At 39.9% G+C, this 22,814-nt stretch overlaps 1 protein-coding gene across 12 annotated transcripts in view; it reads left to right on the top strand.

The window, feature by feature from the left end:
- Positions 1-22,814, top strand: part of LTBP1 (latent transforming growth factor beta binding protein 1) — a 452,205-nt gene that overhangs the window by 151,459 nt on the left and 277,932 nt on the right. For all 12 annotated transcript variants that reach the window (XM_034952914.4, XM_034952918.4, XM_063594991.1 and 9 more), the window contains exon 4: positions 11,881-12,050. In XM_034952914.4, coding sequence (XP_034808805.2) covers positions 11,881-12,050 — 170 coding nt within the window. The remainder of the gene's footprint in view (positions 1-11,880; positions 12,051-22,814) is intronic.

Genomic DNA, 22,814 nt, shown 5'->3' with positions numbered 1-22,814 from the left:
CTCAGCCTCCTGAGCAGCTTGGACTACAGGCGCATGCCACCATGCCCAGTGAATTTTGTATTTTTTTTTTTAAGTTGAGACGGTGTTTCACCTGTTGGCCAGGCTGGTCTCGAACTCCTGACCTCAGGTGATCCGCCCACCTTGGCCTTCCAAAGTGCTGAGATTGCAGGTGTGAGCCACCGCGCCTGGCCCACAAATGATTTTTACTTTATAAAGTCAATATATTTTTTCCGAAAGTCAAACTTGCATTATTTGCTTAGAAATTCCAATGCAAAGTAGGGCAACTAGCCTCAGAGCAAGGCTCTCCTGGTATATATGGGAACTGTAGAGGCACTACCTTCACCATGTTCTCTGAACAGACCTACCAAGTTGGGGCTTAAATTGGGTACATACCCAACTGAAGTTTGGCTATGAGTCCTGTTGTTCTAGTATAAGAAGATTTACTTGTTCAGATTTTGCAGCTTCTCATATAATTTTGTACTTGTGCTCCAGACATATTGAAATAAGCCGTATATTTTTTTCTCCAGATATATTGGCTTTAGGGGAAAAAAACCCTCCAACATTTTCAGCAGTGTTAGAGGATCTTGCAGGTCCTGTAGGGCAGTAGATATTTTGTTTCAGCTGGATCAAGCCCTGAAAGGGGATTGGAACAGATGTTTGAATTTGGTTAAATGCTTTCAATATTTATTACTTAGGTGACCTAGTTTAGCAGCAATTGTAATAGAAAAAAAACAAGGCCATTTGAGAAAAACAGAGTTTCTTGCATTCACCTTAAAAATTGAAAGAATTTTCCCTTTTTATTTAGTTTATTTTATTTAGCTTGAATGTGGGAAAATAAAACCCTGAGAGATTCTCTTCCTAATTTGAACAGATATCTACTTGTATATTACATTTAAAAAATTTTCCTGTATGAAATATTTTTTTGGTGTGACTGGAGAACAGTTTTGGAGCCACAGTTCTTGATGTGCTAGTTGAACTCTGAAAGCTGGAGGACTATAGAGATATCTGATAGAGTCCTATACTTCATAAATGAAGAGACTGAGACTTAGAGGAATTTGGTAACATTTGAGTTAGGGCTCTCAGAGATTCAGCGGCACGGGCAGATGGATGATTTGAATTTCCCAGATCCCGTGTAGTACTGTTTATTCTTCCCCTGTGTTGAGCACCACGTGCCACATGGATGCCTGTCCTGGAGAAGTAGGTGCTTGGGTCCTCCTACCCATTGGATTTATCCTTGACTCTGTGGGTGCCTCTCATAGTGCTTTAGTGTCAGGAAGGTGCTGGCTAGTAAGAGGGAAAATTGTGAAAGAACAGCTTCTCTGACATCTTCCCACTACCTTTTCCATTCTTCTAGGCTTAAAGGTCACAAGGGGGAATAGATAAAATTAGCATCCGAAACCAAAATCCATGACTGTCTCTTGCTTCCATTAGGGTGCGAGGTGGAGAGTTGAATAAAACAATCATGTAAATCAACCACTACAGCAATGCAGTGGGAGAATAATCTGGGGAGTGAGCAAAATTAGGCAGGAAAGTTCTCCCAGGAAAGTGGATAAAGGTTATGTCTGACATCTGGCAAACTGGATGTTAATTCCTCACAATGCGATAAGAGGAGCATCACTGGAGAGCATAACATGTTCTGGCTACAGAGGCTGACAGCTCATGCTGTGGTTCATGGGAACAGCTAAGTGAAGAGTGCGAGAGTGCAGGAGGAGTAAAAATGAAGTTGATAACATGTGGGATAGAAGTATATACCTAGCTGCTACTCCAGAATTGGCATCTCAAATGGTTACCTAAAAGGAGATAAAGACATATTTGAAATTGGCTGAGATGAACAAGACTTGACACTGTGTCATCCAGAAATGTGAAGGATGGGGGCGGGGGGGGCAAGAAACCCAGCTTCTTTTTCCCTCATTCACTGTGGTACCTGACTTTTTTTTTTTTTCAAGGAATCTAGGGTATAATTGCCTTTTTTATGTAGTTTTAAAAAAATTTTTGTAAAGTATATGTAATGTAAAACTTGCCATCTTAACCATTTTCATTGTACAGTTCATGGAAGTACATGCACCGTGCTGTGCAACCATCACTACTTTCTGTTTCCAGAACTTTTCATCACCCCAAGGAGAAACTCTACCTATTAAACAGTAATTCTCTCTCTCTCTCTCCCCCAACCCCTGGTGATAACCTCTACTCTATTTTCTGTCTATAAATTTGCCTATTTCAGAGACCTCATAGAAGTGGAATCAAATCATACAGCATTTGTCCTTTTATGTCTGTCTTATTTCACTTAGCATGATGTTTTCAAGGTTCATCTGTGTTGTAGCCTGTGTTAGAGTTTCATTTCTTTTTAGGATTAGATAATATTCCATTGCATGGACAAACCACATTTTGTTTGTTCCTTTGTCCCAGGACATTTGGGTTGTAGATTCTGCCTTTTGGCTGTTATGAATAATGCTGCAGTGAACAGTGGAACATAAGTATGTTTGAGACCCTGCTTTCAGTGCTTAGGAGAAGAATTGCCAAATTATATGGTAATTCTGTGCTTAATAGCTTTTTGAAGAGCTGCAAAACTGATTTTTCACAGTGCTTGTAGTGCTAGGTTCCTTGACTCTTACAAACTCATTAGGTATTAAAGAGTGTGAACAGCTGACCCTAGGATTGCTGAATGGGACTTTGCAAATTCTGAGCTCATTGTTTACAAATAACTTCAAAAAAATTTTAAGTGAAGCTTATATTTAATGAAACTTTAGAAAGTAAGCTTTGCTTTTTTCTTAACTGTACACTTAGGCAGTCTTTGAATAGAAATCTAATATTATCAGAGGGATGAAATTCTGTTTTTGTTTTGTCGTTATTGGAAGAGGAGTGAAAGAATCGAATATCAGGTATTGTGCTAGATACTTTCACCCATCGTAAAAAGAAATCACTCATCCTCATCGTTTTTGCATTAACTTTGTGAGGCAATGTTATTACCCTTATATCACTGTGAGGGAGTTGAGGTAATTCTTCCCTTCCTTCCCATGATAAGTGGTAGAGCTCAGATTTGGTTCTTAGAATTCAGTTAAAAAGTCTCGTGATTGGCATTTCCCCAATAGGCTAGGAGCCTTAATTATTCAACTGTTTACATTTTGAATTTTTTTTTGGATTGTATTAGTTAGGTTTTCTCTGGCCCTTGTTAGTTTAGATAAATAGGAGATGGCTACAATTTCTTTTTAATTTGGTTTTAGATAAGCTCTCCTCAGTAACCAAATGTAGTAGCTCGTTTTTTGAGAAACTCAGGACTTTAGTTATTAACAATATTTCTTTCAATGGTTGCTTGTTAAATAACTTACTCAGTTCAAGGTTTTGATGATTTCGGTGTACTGTGCTTTTCAGAATTTTTGAACACAGTTACCTCATCCTTTGCAGATAGGATATCTGCTTTTTTTAGCATGTAGCTTTGACAATTAAACATAGAAGAGAAGAGGATATGTCTTGTGTCCAGGCAACTTGAGTATAGGGCCACCTCTCTGGCCTAATGGGGCATCCAGAGGACACATTTGGAGGTTGTGCAGTTTTGATCTCCTCCTTCTCCAGGGTTGAAATTTCTGTGTGCCTGGCCCCATCACCTCTGTAAACCTGTCTGTCACTGGCTCTTCATTCATATCTGTTATAATAGTTTGGTGATAGTAGCCCACGTTTAGAGCACTAGTTTTCAACCATGGAACTATTGATATATTGGGCCAGATACTTTTTCTGTTGGGGTGGGGGGCTGTTCTGTGCATTATAGGATATTTAGTGTCATCCCTGGCTTTTCCCCACTAGATGCCAGTCTGCCATCTCCAAGTCTTGACACTTAAAAATGTCTCCAGCCATTGCCAAGTGTCCCTGAGAAGCAAATACAGCCCCTGGTTAAGAACCACTGGTAGAGGAAGATTTGGAATTACTTGGTTGTGTTGATCATGTTTATTAATGACCATTACTAAAAATCCCTTATTTTCTATATTTTTTCTCTCAAATATCTACCTTCTTTCATTTTAATTTCTCAATCCCTTTTGTCTCTTTCATCTCATTTAGTCTAAGACAATTTTTATTGGTCTTTCTCTTATATTTTCATTTCTCCCATTTTCCTGACTTTGTGTTTGCTTGTTTCATTTTACTTTTGCTGTGTTTTTCTGTCATACTCTGGTTTTCCCATATTCTTTACTGGCAGTCTGTATATGCTGTTTGTATGCACTGTCTGTATGCACAGTCTGTATGCTGAATGCACAGTCTATATGCTGTATGCACTGTCTGTATGCACAGTCTCTATGTTGTATACACAGTCTGTATGCTGTATGCATTGTCTGTATGCATAGTCTGTATGTTGTATGCACTGTCTGTATGCATAATCTGTATGCTGTATGCACTGTTTGTATGCAGATTCTCTACGCTGTGTGCACTGTCTGTATGCACAATCTCTATGTTGTATACACAGTCTGTATGCATAGTCTGTATGCTGTATGCACTGTCTGTATGCAGTCTCTATGTTGTATGTATAGTCTGTATGCTGTATGTGCTGTCTGTATGCAGTCTCTATGTTGTATACAGTCTGTATGCTGTATGCACTGTCTGTATGCACAGTCTCTATGTTGTATACACAGTCTTTATGCTGTATGCATTGTCTGTATGCATAGCCTGTATGCCATATACATTGTCTGTATGCATAGTCTGTATGCTGTATGCATTGTCTGTATGCATAGTTTGTATGCTGTATGCACCGTGTGCGTAGTCTGTATGCTGTTTGCATTGTCTGCATGTGCTTCCCTTTAGTCTCTTCATCAGCAGCCTGTTACCTCCTAATTCTGTTTTGGTCTGATAGGTAATTCCATATGAATGGGGTCATGAACCATAAATCCTTGTCTCCGTTTACGTGTGTGTGTGTGTGTGTGTGTGTGTGTGTGTGTGTGTGTGTGTGTTATGCTGCCATGTGTCATCTTCCTAATGGTTTGCTTATTCTTTGCCATTCCCTATGTGCATATTGCCCTTGAGCACTCTCCAGGGGGAAGAGGTTTTCTGCATCAAATCATAGCTGACACTTTAATTTACTTGAATGCCCATCCTGCTTGTTGAGTAGCATTCACCCATCCTTCTCAACAACTTGAAGGCAGGCAGGGTGCAATTGATCACTTGAATTTTGTGGAGAAGAACTGGCCCTGGCAGCCTGAAGGTGACCCCTGCACCTTCCTCCTGAATCCCTGTTTCCTCTTCTGCTTTTTCTTACTCCTGATTATAAAACTAAGGACCCTCAACACAGGGGAACAGGTTAGATTGTGTTGGACTGGGCTTCTGTGGGAAACTTTTTGTGGCCTATTGGGGGTTCCTTTCTGTGAGGTCCAAAGCCCTTTTCTTAACTGGAAAGGGCCTTGTGTTCTGCCAGATCCTCCCACCCTCTCTGCAGGTCAAATAATGGATTTAGTAGAAATATGGAAAAGTTTAGTCTGTCTGTGCGCCAAAAATTGCCACTAGGAAGGCAGCAGTGTAAACAGTGTGTGACTAATTCTTTCTTTTAAGGAAAGCAGTTTTATGCGATTGTTTCCCTGCTGCTTAAAAAGATACAGAGGTTTCCTCGGATTCAAGTCTTTAGATGGCCAGCCAGACCCCAGCCTCTGGCCTGTTTCTCTTGTTCTTTCTTTTCTGTGTGTCACTAGTATCTCCCCATCACATAATATGCAGTCATATTTTGGCTTCTACCATTCCTAACACCACACTGTTGATTTCTCTGGCCCTTGTTGGTTTAGATTAGTGACCTTCAACCAAACCCAGCGGCCTTTCCTAATTTCTTATTCCTTTGGTTTTCTGCAGTAATTTGCAGGTGGTCCTCTCCTGCTTCCTCCTAGAAACTTTCTTCCACTTACCATTTTTGAACTGACTCAATCCTTGTTTTTCTCCTCTTCTGACTTTTTGGCCTCCTATATTCTCTTTATGTCCCTACCATTAAGTGTGAGTATCCTCCAAGACTGTGTGGCTCCCTGTTGTTTTTCCTGAAACATTTTTGCATTTGAAGATGTTGGCCTCTCCTAGAATGTCACTATTCCTAAACTCAGAGGCTTTTCCCTAACCTCTCCTTAGAGATCCATCCCGCATTTCTGTTTCTAAACTAACATAATCATTCTTGCCCTCTCATAGAGTGGCCGTTTCTTCTGACAGACATGACTCAGCACGCCTCATTGCACTTACTTTTCCCCTCGGCTTTGAACCAAAAATATCCTTCCAGTGGGCTTGAAACCTTCAAGTTGCTGGAATCCTTCCCTGGCTGTCCCCACCCCTTTGCTGATTTGATCCTCAAGTCCTGTTAGTTCTTCTTATAGTTACCTCCATTATGGCCCCTTCTCGATTTATTCACTTTAGATGTTTTCTAAAATGTCTTGCTCTAGTAGATGAAGACTTAGCTTATTTACTTCACCCCCTGTCCACCAGCCTTCCTCCCAAAGTCATCATAGGCACACTGGGAAATACTGAGGGTTCACATCCAGACCATCACAAGAAAGTGAGTATCCCAGTTAAGCAAGTCACATGAATATTTTGGTTTCCAAGTACATGTAAAAGTTATGTTTACACTATACCTTAGTCTATTAAGTGTGTAATAGCATTATGTCTAAAAAACAATGTTCATTAATTGTTTAAAAATTAATTTCAATTTTTAAATTAAAATGTAAAAATACCTTACTGCTCGAAAATTCTAATGATCATCTGAGACTTCAAATCATATGTGATCTTCTGCTTTTTTTTTTTTTTTTTTGAGACAGAGTCTCACTCTGTTGCCCAGGCTGGAGTGCATTTGCATGATCTTGGCTCATTGCAACCTCCACCTCCGGGGTTGAAGTGATTCTCGTGCCTCAAGCTCCCGAGTAGCTGGGGTTACAGGTGGCACCACACCTGGCTAATTTTTGTATTTTTAGTAAAGATGGGGTTTTATCGTGTTGGCTAGGCTGGTCTTGAACTTGCGACCTCAGGTGATCCACCCGCTTCGGCCTCCCAAAGTGCTGGGACTACAGACTTGAGCCCAGCCCCATAATCTTTTTGCTGGTAGAGAGTCTTGCCTTGATGTTGGTGTCTGCTGACTGATCAAGGTGGTAGGTGCTGAAGGTTGGGGTGACTTTGGCAGTTTTGTAAAATAAGACAACAATGAAGTTTGCCACATCAATTGACTCTTCCTTTCATGAAAGATTTCTCTGTGACATGCAATGCTGTTTGATAGCATTTTACGCACAATAGAACTGCTTCCAAAATGAAAGTCAGTCCTCTCAAATCCTGCTGCTGCTTTATCAACTAAGTTTATGTAATATTAGAAACCCCTGGTTGTCATTTCAACAATGTTCACAGCATCTTCAGTAGGAGCAGATTGCATCTCAAGAAACCATGTTTCTTTGCTCATCTGTAAGAAGCAGTTCTTCATCCCTTCAAGTCCGATCATGAGATTATAGTAGTCCAGTCACTTCTTCAGTCTCCACTTGTAACTTTCATTCTCTTGCTGCTATTTCCACCACATCTGCAGTGACTTCCACTGAAGTCTTGAACTTTTGACCTTTGGGTCATCCATGAGAGTTGGAATCATCTTCTTACAAATTCTTATTAATGTTGATATTTGGACCTCCTCCCATGAATCACACATGTTCTAATGGCATATAGAATGGCAAATCCTTTCCAGATGTTTTTCAGTTTACTTTGCCCAGATCCATCAGAGGAATCACTATCTATGGCAGCTGGAGCCTTAAGCAATGCATTTCTTAGATAGGAAGACTTGAAAGTCAAAATCACTGCTTTATTTATGGGCTACAGAATGGATGTTGTGTTAGCAGGCACCAAAAAAGTTAACTTTTTTATACATCTCATTCAGAGCTCTTGGGTGACCAGGTGGATTGTCAATGAGCAGTACTATTTTGAAAGGAAATCTTTTTTTTTTTTTTTTTTTCCCTGAAAAGTAGGTCTTAACAGTAGGGTTAAAATATTTAGTAAACCATGCTGCAAACGCATGTGCTGTCATCCAGGCTATGTTGTTGTAGAGCACAGGCAGAGTAGATTTAGCATAATTCTCAAGAGCCCTAGGATTTTTGGAATGGTAAATGAGCATTGGCTTCAACTTAAAATCATCAGCCACCAACAAAAGTCAGCCTGTCCTTTGAAGCTTTGAAGTCAGGCATTGACGACTTCTCCCTTGCTTGAGTTGGGGAAAACAGTTGTCTTCATATATAGGCTTTCAATTGAGATAACACTGTTCAGCCCTACTTCTCATTTTCACCCTTTACTTTACTTGGCTTAAGTATTCCGAACCTTTGTGTGGTCCCCTGTGACAACTGCTTCCTCTGTGTCTGTACTCTTTCAGAGTGACTCCTGACCAGGGTACTTGAACTACCGGGTTGTAACCCATTAGGGAACTCATGAAGTCATGAAATACATGTAGTGGCTTAAGATTATATGAAAAGAATAGCTTAGAAGAGAACACGTCAGGGTGCCTTGCACATCATAAGGGTAAACACTGTCTTGTAAAATTTGTTTTAGTTATACCAAAACACAGACATATATGTAGATATGTATTCGATCTCCATGTAAAATGTACTTTTTACTGTGGGTTGAGGTGAAAGAAGTTAGAAAAATATTTTTTAAGGCCATGGCTTGCTTCACCCTGTTACAACAGTCAGGGTTTCTCGGTGCACTTTGAATCTCTTACAGATTTGTTGAAATGTCTCTTGTGTGTTTATTAATGGATGATATGAAACATATTTATTAAGCTGTGTAGAACAGGTCTGGATCAATCAGAAGGGATGCTGGAGCAGAGACCCTGAGTTCTCCAGCTTTGTCAAATGTTAACTCTTTATAGGATTGAGGAGATGTCTTAGGGGGCCCAGTGGATGGGACAGGGAGATCCACCAGTGGAGGGGCACTTTGGGCATTGGGATAGTAGCTCTTCATCAGTACAGAGTATTTAAATATTTTAAACCACTAGTGTGGCTGTATGATTGCATAACAGCTAGATATGAACCCTGGATTTATATCTTTTTAATTTCTTACCTGTAACTTTAAGGGTATCTTTGGAGGAAGGGGAAATATATGGGTGCCCCCGCCAACCACTTTGAACCAGAATCCCTGCAGTTTGTAATCTAATTTTCTCTTTAAAAGTTTAGTCCCCCACTTTGAAAAATTACGGTTACATTGCTATGACTAATTTGATGTTCACTGGTGATAGTAAAGCTTTTTTTTTCTGAGAGGAGGGAAGGGAGGAGGAAATCCCAATTTAAATGGAGAGAGACTTTTCCCTGAAATACTCGGGGTAACAGAAGGAAAGGAAGAAGTAAAGAGGATATGTATTTGTGAGACTGCAACGTGGTCTGAAGTGGAAATAACTGTGAATAATGAAATTAGAGGAAACAGTGGACACCAACCATGAAGGAGAAAGTGAGGAAGAGAGTGTAGGATAGTGATTTCATATAATGCTTGTAGGATGAGTAATGGGACAGTTTCCTCTACTTGCCTCAGCAGGGGTCCTGTCCATGGCCTTGCTTCTGTCTCTGTGGGGCTGTGGGGCAGAGGGGCATCAGCCTGTGGGGTACCTGTGCACGCACCTCATGGGGGGAAGCGGGAGAAGGTAAGGGAGTGGGGGCAGCTGTGTGTAGCTCCATATTTGCAATGTGTTTGTAACTTGAGGAATATGTAGACAGTGGTGGCACTTAACTACTGATTTCCTTAAGTTAGTGATGGCTGAGGGCTGTTAACTTAAGTTCTAGACCTAGTACAGCTTGGTTTTACCTAGTTTATTACATTTCTGTTACATTCAGGGAAAAAGGGCCCGTCCACATGTATGCTTTCAGCTCGTTTCTTGTCCTCTGCTTCCTCAATTCAGAGGGGGCACAAGAGACAACCTCAAGTAGAAGGCAGACCCCATACTCTTACTTTTCTGGCTGTGGTTGGGGCACGAATTAGGTGCAGTAGCCCAAGGTCTCCTGGAAAACTGGGTTTTCCTTTCCTGAATAGGAGCTAGCCTGTACATCTCTCAGCGGGTCAGAGTAGCATGGTGACAGGGTGGCAGCATGGCCGGAGGGCAAATTGCTTCCGAGATGCAGAGGATTCCTCTTTCCAAGAGGCTGATAGAAGAGACTTGTGGTTCTTATCAGTCACTACCAGATGTGTCCAGCTGTTTCACTTGCTGCTCTATCCCAACCAAACACACTTAATGTCAAAACAACACTTACATCATCAAAACAAAAGTGTTCACACTGTTAAGCCTCAGGCTTTTAGTAATTTAGTCATTAGTCTGGTGACAAAGGGAGTGCCCTTGTGTGGTATTGCATCTGGGAAAATCCAGGCCCAAAATAGATTTTCCAGGCTTTCCTGAGACGACAGGGTTTAAAGGGGTAGATCCAGATTACTAACTAAGAGGGAAGCAGCCTAATTCTAGCCTCTTCTATTCCTTTATCTCTCATGAATGCCTTTTCCCACAGAATAGCTCATTCACCAGCTCCAATGAGAATGAATCTGATAGACTGAGACTATTCAAGTTTCTTTTACTGCTTTTGATATGAGACATTGTATGGTGGTGTTTTGGGTGGCTTGACAATTTGCCTTTTGCACTGACTGCCATGGCGTCATTTCTTCCCCTTGTTCAGATAGTCAGTCCCTCCTTAGGGTCGGTATTTTGGGTCAGATTACATTAGAGAGCATGTTCCCTTCTAAAAGCTCAGCTTGCTGCAAAACTGCACTGTCCTAACAATTTCAGTGGCAATTTTGCATATTCTGGAATTAGTTGGTATATCTTCTTTATATTTTTCATTCCTCTTCCTCAGGGAATAACTGAATCTGGGCAGAGGCTTATTTTAAAATATGAATTAGATGCAGTGGAAGAGAACTGTCACAGAAAACAAGGGTTGGGCCAGGAGGGTTAGCACATAGTAACCATGTTCAGAAGTTCCCAGAAGTCTTGACTCGTGCTATTAAAAAGATAATGAGAGTATAATTATAAAACATTTAACTCAAATAGTACAATTTATATTATTATGAGACACAGCATAAAAAATTGTTTCCCTAAAGCGGCATCGTAATTTATATTTCAAAAGGAAATTAACATTATTATGTTTTTAGTTTGCATTTGTTCAGATTTTTACAACCACTTTTTTCTCAGCTCAGTGTCGCAGAGATTCTGCAGTACAGATTAGGTAACTGAGGCTTAAAGAGATTAACCAGCTAACCTTTAGCATTAGGCAGAGTTAGAAGGTCCCACTGTATCATACAGGCTTTAATTGTTTATGATTGATTTTGCTTAACTAATACAACATGGGGATTTCTTGCATAATTCCCTTCCTGTACTTTCTTCCCTATTTCCCCCCTTCCCATTTCCAGTGCTGCACGCTTACTATATACCTGTCTGTGTAAACATCTTTGTCTTTTTTCCCTTTTTAGAGATGGGGCCTCACTCTTGTCATCCAGGCTGGAGTGCAGTGGTGCAGTCATAGTTCACTCCAGCCTCAAACTCCTGGGCTCAAGTGATCCTCCCATCTCAGCCTCCTGAGAGGCTAGGACTACAGTCATGCAGCATCATTTTCTTAAATATAAATGCCATGTTTTTGTGTGAAGGCTTATGGCAGTTGTGCTGTGAATCCTCTGATAAAAGTTACCTGTGATGACCTATTTATCATCACGCTTCTTAACTAGACAGGCAGGATCTTTTTCGTGAAGGACGCTTCTGAGGGTAAGCCATCATTTACCTCCTTCTATGTCATGAGTGGTCCGCGACAGTATTTGAAGGAAAAAAAATGAGCCTTACTTGGAAGTGATGCTCCTTTCTACATTTAACTCGTTTCTTACCCTTTCCTTATTAGCTGACTTTTAAAAGCCCATTATTTAATTCCTTCTCTTTATTTTGTTTCTTCCCAGAGTGACTCCTCTTTCTTCCCAGAGTGTGATGATTCACCATGGCCAGACCCAGGAATACGTGCTCAAGCCCAAGTACTTTCCAGCCCAGAAGGGGATTTCAGGAGAGCAGTCCACTGAAGGTTCTTTCCCTTTAAGATATGTGCAGGATCAAGTTGCGGCACCTTTTCAGCGTGAGTATAGTCTTATCAACCATTTTCCTAAGTTATGGTATCAGAGATTGGAAACACTTTGTTCAGTGTAGACGGCTTTAATGTGTCACAGTAAAAATTCAAGAGTCATTAAAAAATCCACATTGGTTCCTGAAGCAACCAGACAGCAGAAATTTAGCATGGTTTCCTTCTTCTGAGGAAAAGCAGTTTTTCCTGGGTTTTGGAAATGAATCTGAAGTGACCTGCCTGTCATTCTGTTTCTGCAAGATGGCTTCATGTCTAAGACATATTTGCTCTAATTTTGGGTCCAGTCATATGTCTGACATGTTTACATTGATGAAATATTTTCTTTAGTAAGCTAGCCAGGACTCATGCCTTGTGAAACGTCTGAAATGTCCTGCATAGCTCTCTGAGGTTCTCCTACAGTGGATATTTTTACATTATAAGACTCACCTAGTTTTTAGTGTATCAAGCAGCTGGCGTGGCAGATTTCTCTGAATTTGTAAAGCACTATTGTGTCAGTGGCCAGCTTGGTTAATATCTCGCTATGTGGGAAGCTCAAGGACAAGGCCTGGCTCAAAGGGTGGGGAATGTGATGATTTGTGGTTTAGGTATTACAGAGTGTCTGCTGGCAGCATCTGGAGAAAACGTTCTGGAGTAAGGCGCAGCCCATCCAAAGGCGAGAGCTAGACACACGCTCTCGTTCCAGCAGCTTCCTGCCCTGTCACATGTTGACTGATTGCCTGCACCATAGGTAATGAAAGAGAATGCCAGTTGTGAGGTGGGAAAAGGACCATCTTTCACCACTGGGAATAGTATGAAGAGTTGAGATACAGTTTTTACTACTGTTTGGCACTAGTGAAGTCCATATTTGTTGTGGCTTTGGTTCCCTACACCCACTCCACCTCCCCGTTTCTGTACTGAATCTAAAGTGATTGACTCTTCCCTCAGAATTGGTCATTTAACAAAAAGAGTATCTAACAGCAGATTTGTCCATCCACTTTTTGTCTTTTGAGAAAGTCCTGCTCAGTGACCGGTGGCTAGACCCCAGAACAATAGTTTGGTATGGTTTATTGGGATGTTGAGGAAAGTGAGCCCTGCGGATCTTAGGGAAGAATACAGAAACCATTTAGATCATTAGGAAAAAATCACTTCCAAGTCATTTGCAAAAGAATAGATGCATCTATTTGATTCTTAAAAATCCTTCGATATTAGTACTTAAAGAACCATTTCTCTTAAGTGAATGTTTCTTGAGTATATGTAATATTTTTCTAATACTAATTTTAAAAATTAAGTAAAAGATGTACTTCTTATTTCCTTGGGGTTTTATATAGATGGCAATTTTTTAAAAAAGATCTCCCAAATCAGAGTGTGATGGGAAGAGAGTTTTTAAAGTTTATGATTATACTGATAAGAGAAGAGAATTCTGAATTATCTGGAGGTATCAGGAAAAGATGGTTAGAGAACACTGGTATTAAGACTAGAGACTAGACTGTGGTTTTGATTTGTTTTCTGTGATTTGTTATTGGAATGAAAATTCCCACTGTGTGTGTATTTCCACCCTTGTGTGTATATGTGTATTTTAAATTCTCAAATCTTGGTTGAACTGTGTTCTGAAAGATGAAATTATATTTTAGAAGAATGTGAAGATAAGTTTTTTATCTGTTCTGTCCATATCTTTTCCACTCATCCTGTTTAAATATATTTTCTACATAGTAAGGAGCTAGTAAAAGAATGTAGACTAATATACATTGTCACAGTGATGGTGTTCTCTGCTCAAACCCCCTAAAAGATGGCTGTTGTTCAGAAAGAAGCTCAGGAATTAACTGAAAGAGTTAAGCATGTAGGAAAGACAAGAAGGGAGATGTGGCTATTTTTGCTGAGGCCAGAGCTCTACCGAGAGCTGGAGGGCTAGTTGGAAAGTTTTTAAAGGAGATAATTTGGCAGGACCATGAAGGATAGTGAAATGGCAAAATGGAGTAAGAACCACAAAAGATGATTAAAACTGGAAAGGAGGTACAAGTAGTAGGAAGGACCTAAACATACTGTCTCTGCATACTCCTGTTCTGTGGTAGGTAAAAGAGGAGGCTCCAAAGAAGCCTTACATGGAACAGAAAGGAAGGAACAGTTAGTCAGAGAAGTCTGAGGAAAAGCAGAAGCTTTTATAGCATCTTCATTTTCATATTTACAGAAGAGATCAAATGCAAACATTAATTTTTTATTGTGCTGAAAGATTTGAAGGTCAAACAGAAGCTGATAGCTCTGATTCTTTAGAAAAATAGAAGATACTAATATCATTTGAGCATGATGTATCTTGGAGTGAAATTGAAGAAGTGAGGTATGTCATTGTAGTCCACTGCCATTACTTTTGAGAAGCTATGAGAACTAGAGAAGTGGTTGAAAACTAGAGGTTGGCAATAACAAGTGTTATCTTCTCCCTTTAAAAGTGATTAAAAAGGAGGTCTACAGTAATGACCAGTTGGTATGTTTAATATTGATATATTACAAGAACAATAATAATAATGCATACCTTGAGCTCTAAGCACTGTGCAACTCTTAGCTCATAATAGGAGACAGTAGTCTACAAGCCCAAGGGAATAAGGATTTGCTCTCGACACTTGGTAAGAGAAAAAGAACAATTGTTTTGAATAAGCAGGAAAGAGATGAGGATGGAGGTGATGGATTTAGTAGAGTAAAATACATTAATGTGTCAAACGCAGCACTCTCCAGATAAAACATTGTAGATAGAGAGAAACTAACCAAGTTGCTAGTGAGGTGCTTTCTTTTGGGAGGGATGACTATTTTATGGGATTTTCCCAGAGTTTTGATAATACAATTCACCATCCCTGTCCAATGTGTACACACTACTTTTTCTAATTTGATTCTGTATATTTACCAGTCTTCTTAGTCACTTTCTAGGTAACTTGACATCCTATGTTGGGTGTTCTCTGGTCATTGGTAAAGGATATCTCTTTTTTTTTCCAGCTTCTTTTCAAAGTTCATCCGTGTTGTAGCATGTATCAGTATCTTATTCCTTTTTATGGCTGAGTAATACTCCCACATTGTATAGAGATATATATCTCAGTTTGTTTATCCATTCATCAGTTGATGGACATTTGTTCCCACTCTCTTGGCTATTATGAATAATGGAGTGCAGTGGCATGATCTCAGCTCACCACAACCTCTGCCTCCCAGGCTCAAGCGATTCTCCTGCCTCAGCCTTCCGGGTAGCTGGGATTACAGGTGTGCGCCACTACTGCCCAGCTAGTTTTTGTATTTTTAGTAGAGATAGGGTTTCACCATGTTGGCCAGGCTAGTCTCGAACTCCTGACCTCAAGTGGTCCGCCCACTTTGGCCTTGCCAAGTGCTGGGATTACAGGCGTGAGCCACCATGCCCAGCCGGTAAAGGATATCTCTAGTGATAAATTAATAACTTGTGGTGTTCTGCTTTATTTGTTGGCCTTAAAAGAATTTAATTTGCATCAGTATCATCTAGAGCAGGGATTGGCAAACTTTTAGGGAGTACTTTAGACTTTGTTAGCCAATAGGCAAATCGAGGATCTTAGGTAGATATTTATATAGCTATTTAAAATGTATCTATTAAACGTGTAAATATCATTCTTACCTCTCAGGTGGCTGGATTTGGCTCATGGGCTATAGTTTGCCAATTCTTGATCTAGAGACTCACAGTCTCTCAATCCACTGAAAACATCTAGATATTGGACCTGATTGTTTGGTACCTGGAATGTGACAAAAGCAGCCCAAGAGGCCCTGCCTCTAGCAGCTGTCCTTCATTCTCAGTGTCCCCACCAACCCACCCTCCAGAGCATGACAATTCTCGGATACATTTCCACTTAGTTGGAAGGCACCCAGAAAAGCATGAACTACCAGGAAGCTGCTTGTGTTAGATAAGTCTAGTTTCTTTTAATTTTAGAATAATGGGCCACACAGTAATTGGGAAAGGAATGGGATGTTACTCCTGGTTGCTTATAGAAAACCTTTTGATATTGGTGGAAATATTTTTATGGGATGAAGCAGTCCCAGCCATATCACAACACAGTATCACATTAAGATACTGCATGAGTTTCTCAAAAAAGTTAAATATAGAGTTATCATATAACCCAGCAATTCCACACCTAGCTATATATCCAAAAGAATTGAAAAACATATGTTCGCACAAAAACTTGTACATGAATGTTCATAGCAACATTATTTGTAATAGCCAAGAGAGTGGGAACAACCCCAAATGTCCATCAACTGATGAAGGGATAAACAAACTGAGATAGATAGATATATATATACACACACACACATACACACACACATACATACACACACACATATACACAAATATATATATACACACATATATGTACACACACACATATATACACACACCCACACACACACACAATGTAGGAGTATTACTCAGCCATAAAAAGGAATAAGATTGATACATGCTACAACATGGATGAACTTTGAAAACAAGCCAAGTGAAAGAATCCAGACACAAAAGAATCCAGACTACATGATATATGAGTCCATTTCTATAAGATGTCCAGAGTAGGCAAATCCACAGACACGGAAAGAAGATTAGCGGTTGCCAGGGACAGGGGAGAGTGGGAATAGGGAATAGTTATTTATAGGTAAGAGGTTTCTTTTGGGGTGATGAAAATGTTCTGGAATTAGGTGGTCATGCTGGTTGCACAACCTGAAAACACTAAAAATAAAAAAACTGAATTATACACTTAAGGGTGAGTTCTGTGGCATGTGAATCATATCTCAATTTAAAATAACAAATATGTATGAAAAATTATTGCCAAGTAGGTAGTTATGAGACTCAGTTTCAGCTCCAAGGAATTGAGCTCATAAGCTCTCAGAAGTCTAGGGATGGTGTGGGGTAGGGGTGGGGGTCTGCTTTATACAGTGTTTTCATTGGTGACTTGTAGGAAAGAATTCAGCATGTAAACCAAATTCTATTGTGTTTAGTTTAGTAATTTTTTTTAACCCAGAGGAAGAAAATGGAAATGACATAACATTTGGAAGACCATCTTATAAAAATGGTCAGTCAGGATTAGAATAGCACATGTTCAGGAGCAAACCCAAGTAACTCACACAAAAAGAGATTAGTTTGACATAACCTGCTAGAAAAAGTCCTTGAGGGTATAATAAGTGTCTACATCATACTATGTGCTGTCGTAGTAAAAATGATATGGAATGCTTTATAATATTAAAGCCAGCAAATAATATTTTAAGTACAGTCTATGGTGGAAAGAGGTGTATTTATCATCAGGGTTATAAGACACCAAAGGACTTACTAAGATAGATTGTAGAGCTACTTATAAAGGAGATCTTTAGGATGAGCAGCAATGGCCATGTAACTGACATGGTTCCTTAGACAACTGGTTTCCAGACTGTGCAAAGAAGAACTAAAAGATTAGGGAAGCTCCAATTTAAGCATTTGCCTCCTTAGTCCCTTTTTCTACTACATAACTTTAATATTTGGAACTATTTAGAAATTTGAACTTCTCTAAATTGGATTTCTCATTGCTAATTCCAGTTGTCGTTCTCTCAAGATGGGCTTAGGTTTTAAATCGGTTACTTATATTTCAAAGTCATCTAAAGTTTTAGTTCTTTAAATTCAACAAAGCAGAAATTTTACGTTTTAGGCATGGCAGATGTCATGTTTTATACAGTAACTTCTTAAAGGTCTTTAAACAGATATAGCTCTGGCTCTTAAAAAAATGTACCAATTTATCTCCTGATGTGCTAACGTGGGGGAGAAAGAGAGAGAGAAATGACTGGCATTTGCAAACACATAATACTGTTAAATTGCAAAAAAAGAAAAGTAAGGACAAGCCCACTGTTTACTTAAAGTGTAAACAATTTCAGGAAAGGCAGATGTCATGTTTTATATGGTAACTTCTTAAAAATCTTTAAACAGATATAACTCAGGCTCTTAAAAAAATTGTCTAGTTGTCATCTGATGTACTAACATGGGGGAGAGAGAGAGAGAAATGACTGGCATTTCCAAACACATAGTACCATTAAATTGCAAAAAAAAAGGAAAGGAAAAGTGAGGTCAAGCCCACTTTTTACTTAAAGTGTTAAACCTAACCTTTTTTGTTTAAATAAGCAACCGTAGAAGTGAAGAAGCACGCACAGGGTCCCTATTAAGTGACTTCTGACAGAAGAAAATGTAATTCCCACCTGCACTGGCACCACAGGAGACATCTTAGCCCTGAGTTCTGGTCTGTGCTGCCCTCTCTCAGTCTTTGCAACAGGCTGGGGCAGCTTGACTCCCAGCCATCAATCACGGGCTGACTGAAATCTGGCACCTCCCTTTGAAGATAGAACAGCTCCCCAGGTCTCCTGAGCTCTGGTCTGAGACAGATGTAGAGTCTGTTGTTTTCATAGTAGCAGCTTTGTGGCCTGAACTCCTGAATCCCAGTTCTGGCCTGATCGCAGTCCATAGTTCCACACTAAGAGAAGTATGGATGCTTTGGACACACGAGGCCTCTTCTTTTTAACTTTTATTAATACTATGGTTGAATGTCTTGCTTGTAGCATTAGCCTTCAGGCTTCAGTTCAGACTGACATCAAGAAGCATGGCAAGTTACGAAAACATCTCAGGGTTTGATGATAAATGGTTATGTCTCCCCTTGAAAAAGGAAGTTCACGTGTCTGGAGTGAAGATTCTTTATGGTTGCAGTCTGATACCACAAAGAGGTTACCCGTAAGATTGTCTGGGTCTTCCTGGTTGCCCTGAGTGAGAGAGCAGAGTGGTTTGGCAGAGACTTAGAGGAGACATTCAAGATTTTTGCTTTGGCAAAACAAAGCTGAATGTTAGGAGATAGGCAATATTTAAAATGGACAGGTCTGCTTATGCCAGCCACTTCAGGGAGGTGGGCAAGAACATTGCTCAAAGGCTCTGGATGCCTAGTGCCAGTTACAGAATGCTCATGGGAGGTGTCCCTGGCGTAGTTGAGGGCACCCATTATGGGATGGATGCTGCAAAAGACGGGAAAATCCTTGGGGTGGCAACTGGATAAAGGCAGATATAGTAAGTATAGATGAGGGGAATTGGAGCAACATTCTTATGCATGGGATGAATTGCAATCTGGAGATCTTCAGAGGAGGAGCCATTTGAAAATGCTGTTGAGGAAGAGTCTGGTCCTGAGAACTGTTGTGGCCTTAATGTGGATGTTGAAGTTTAGGATATGGATGATATCACACTCACGTGAAGAGAGAACAGAAGCAGCAGCAGGAGAAATCCAGGGTTTGGGCAGCTCTGCTCCTCTGAGACATCCTCGCTGATAGGTCCTGACAGATTGATTGGGAGCCTTACAGGGCAGAGCTTTGCAGATGGACCAAGTGGGTCCTTGGGAGAGAAGATTTCCAGAGAACATGTTCTGCAGCATTGAAAGCCCTCCCTGCATGGAGACTACCTTTAACTTGTGTGCAAAAAAAAAAAAAACAAAAAAAAAACCAAAAAAAACTGTCTTTGGGATTGGCTTACACCAACCCAGTGGGTACTAAAAGGCAGTGGAAGTTGGACCAGCCATGAATGACCTTACAAGAACTGATGAAAACCAGCAAAAACTGCTTCAGCATTTAAGAGGAATATTAGGTGTGAAAACAAACTGTTTTAAAGAAGGAATAATGATAAAGCTTTGTGCTTTTTCCTTGCAAAATCAGCGAGTTCCTTAAGCTCCTTGTCCCATGCTCAATTCTGTATGGGAATCGGGAACCTTGAGCCAGTTTCCCAGCTGTATGATCATGTGGATGTTAGTACTAAAGATTCCTGAAAGAAAGGCATCTGCTTTTCAATGATTTCTGGCAAATTTTTTGGTTTGAAAGCCTAGACAGTAAAACTACATTATAACCATGTACAGACTGACACCTGAGAAGGCATTCTGGTGAATGTGGATGAACAGGGTTCTGCTGAGCTGGTATCCTTGGGAATCCAGATTTCATTCAAGGACAGGATGTGATCTATTGCAAAGAAAAGTTCATGAGCAGTCTTGCCATGCACATTATCCTGGGTTAGGGTGTAGAGGGAGGATGGTATATCTGAGAGCTATTTGATAACATTCCAGTTCAGGGAAGCCGTACGAACATGATTATTCTCTTTGCCCCCTGATAGGCCACACGAAGTTTAAGATAGCTGTGAAACAGTAGATATGGATTGGTTATAAATATTTCCAAGAAACTTACCCAGCAATATGAAAACAGCAAAGAAGAAAAACCTTCTAGGGTGAAGGATCATGTAGTTTAAATTCCTCGATGAGCAGCCTTCACTACCAGATAAAGGTTTTAGTTCTAAGGGCCCAAGAGTTTATAAGAAACAAGCAAATTCAAGGACATTTCTGGGTGTTGAGACTGATTTTAAGAAATCGATACTGTATGGCTCCAGAATATTCTGGAGTCAGACTGATTTTTTTTTTTCCCCTAGGGAAAGGTAATACAAATGAATTTATTGTTTGCATGTGGGGAAACTGTAAAGCAAAGAAAAAGAAAAGAGATGGTACCTCCTCAGCCTTAGGATATCTTTGCCAGAAATTGAGGGTTTTAGTTGATTTTACTTCTGGATTGGGAAAGAACTTTGAGGAAATTAATCATTATTAGAACAGAAATGGTAGCTTTGATTCAAAATAAAATAGGCCCGCGCAAAATACTGCTCATGAGATGTTTCCCAGGGACTTAAAGTAGAATGCTTTGTCTTCTCATGAATTAGATTCCTTATAGAAGAGTCCCCTTAATGTTGAAAATGACTGCATTGGAGTAAGTCCATCCCCACTTTGACGTAAGGATCCATAAATACCTTTCTTTCTTTCTTTTTTTTTTTGAGATGGAGTCTCGCACTGTCACCCAGGCTGGAGTGCAGTGGTGCGATCTTGGCTTACTGCAAGCTCTGCCTCCCGGGTTCATGCCATTCTTCTGCCTCAGCTTCCCGAGTAGCTGGGACTACAGGCGCCTGCCACCATGCCTGGCTAATTTTTTTGTATTTTTAGTAGAGGCGGGGTTTCACCATATTAGCCAGGATGGTCTTGATCTCCCGACCTCGTGATCCACCCGCCTTGGCCTCCCAAAGTGCTGGGATTATAGGCGAGAGCACTGCGCCTGGTCCGTAAATACCTTTCTTATATTTTATATGTGACATTTCTTAAAAAGGGCTTTGTGTTATTTTCTGTGATTTTAGTTCTGCATTGTTTGTTTTTGAATATCTCCTGAATATTAACCCTACTCTGGCCGCCCTACTTTCTTTTCATTCCCATACAAAGGAGGTAGAAGTTAATACATGACTGGAGAACAACTTTCTTTCCTAAGAGGTAATTGCAGTATGGTTATATTAATTCTTCTGACAAGCAAACTTTAAATCAAGAAATACGTACGTGTATATATGTATGATGGCTGTGTGTATATATACACACATATATTCAATCAAGTATATATGTGTGTATTTTTTTAACTTTTAGGTTTAGGGGTACATGTGAAAGTTTGTTACATAGGTAAACACGTGTCACGGGGTTTTGTTGTACAGATTATTTCATCACCCAGGTATTAAGCCCAGTACAGTAGTTATCTTTTCTGCCCTTTTCCCTCCTTTTACCCTCCCACTTAAAGTAGACCCCAGGGTCTGTTGTTCCCTTCTTTGTGTTCATAAGTTCTTATCATTTAGCTCCCACTTACAAGTGTGAGAACATGTGGTATTCGGTTTTCTGTTCCTGCATAGTTTGCTAAGGATAATAGCCTCCAGCTCCATATATGTTTCGGCAGAAGACATGATCTCATTCTTTTTTATGGCTGCATAGTATTTCATGGCATATATGTACCATATTTTCTTTATCCAGTCTGTTATTGATGAGCATTTAGGGTGATTCCATGTCTTTGCTATCATGAATAGTGCTGCAATGAACATTCATTCACGTGCATGTGTCTTTAAGGTAGAACGATTTATATTCCTCTGGGTATATATCCAGTAATGGGATTGCTGGGTTGAATGGTAGTTCTGCTTTTAGCTCTTTGAGGAATTGCCAAACTGCTTTCCACAATGATTGAGCTAATTTATACTCCCACCAGCAGTGTTGTATGTGTATTTTTTAAAGTAATTTTTTTCGCAATTAAACATCATCTTTATTAAGCAAAGTACTATGCTATTAAAAGACTACAAAACTTCATTAGTACGTGGTTGACTACTCAGACTTACATGCAGTTTCTTAATATTTAGCATGGTATGCAAGTCAGGAAAAATAATTCCCAAATCTCTCCCTGAGTAAATATAATTCGCATGGAGCTAACTTTGGTGATTATCATCGTTATTTCTCATTAGATCCACTTTCTGACCACTTAAATGCATTTTCTTTTAGTTCTGTTGGAAAACTTTCTAATTAGTCTGATTTTCTTCAGTGGAAATAAATTTTGTAAAGTCTTTTTTTTTTTTTTTTTTTTTTTTAGTTTCTTACCTTGTCCATACAGGAAGATCCATTAAGAAAAATTCTTGTAGCCCAAACTGCACTTCACAAGTTTGCTTTTCCAAGGTTCTAGCTTTTTTCCTTACTGAATGAAAATATTTTAAATATGCAGTGTTTTGTGAAAAACATCATAATTACTTGTAAGTCCTTGTATCCTATAAACAGATTTAGAAAGCTTTGGCAAGAGAAAGAAAAGCATCCGGAGAGCAGGTGAAAGGGCGGTGGTTGTGCCTGTGTTGATGGTATCTGGGCTTCTTGTGTGGGATTGAGTGCTCTTCCCTAACGAGGCCTGGAAGCACAGGCACCCAGC

Source organism: Pan paniscus, chromosome 12 (genome assembly GCF_029289425.2).
Source record: "Pan paniscus chromosome 12, NHGRI_mPanPan1-v2.0_pri, whole genome shotgun sequence".
NCBI lineage: Eukaryota > Metazoa > Chordata > Mammalia > Primates > Hominidae > Pan > Pan paniscus.
Note: the sequence above shows the minus strand (reverse complement) of the source record. Positions and strands in the feature narration are given on the sequence as shown.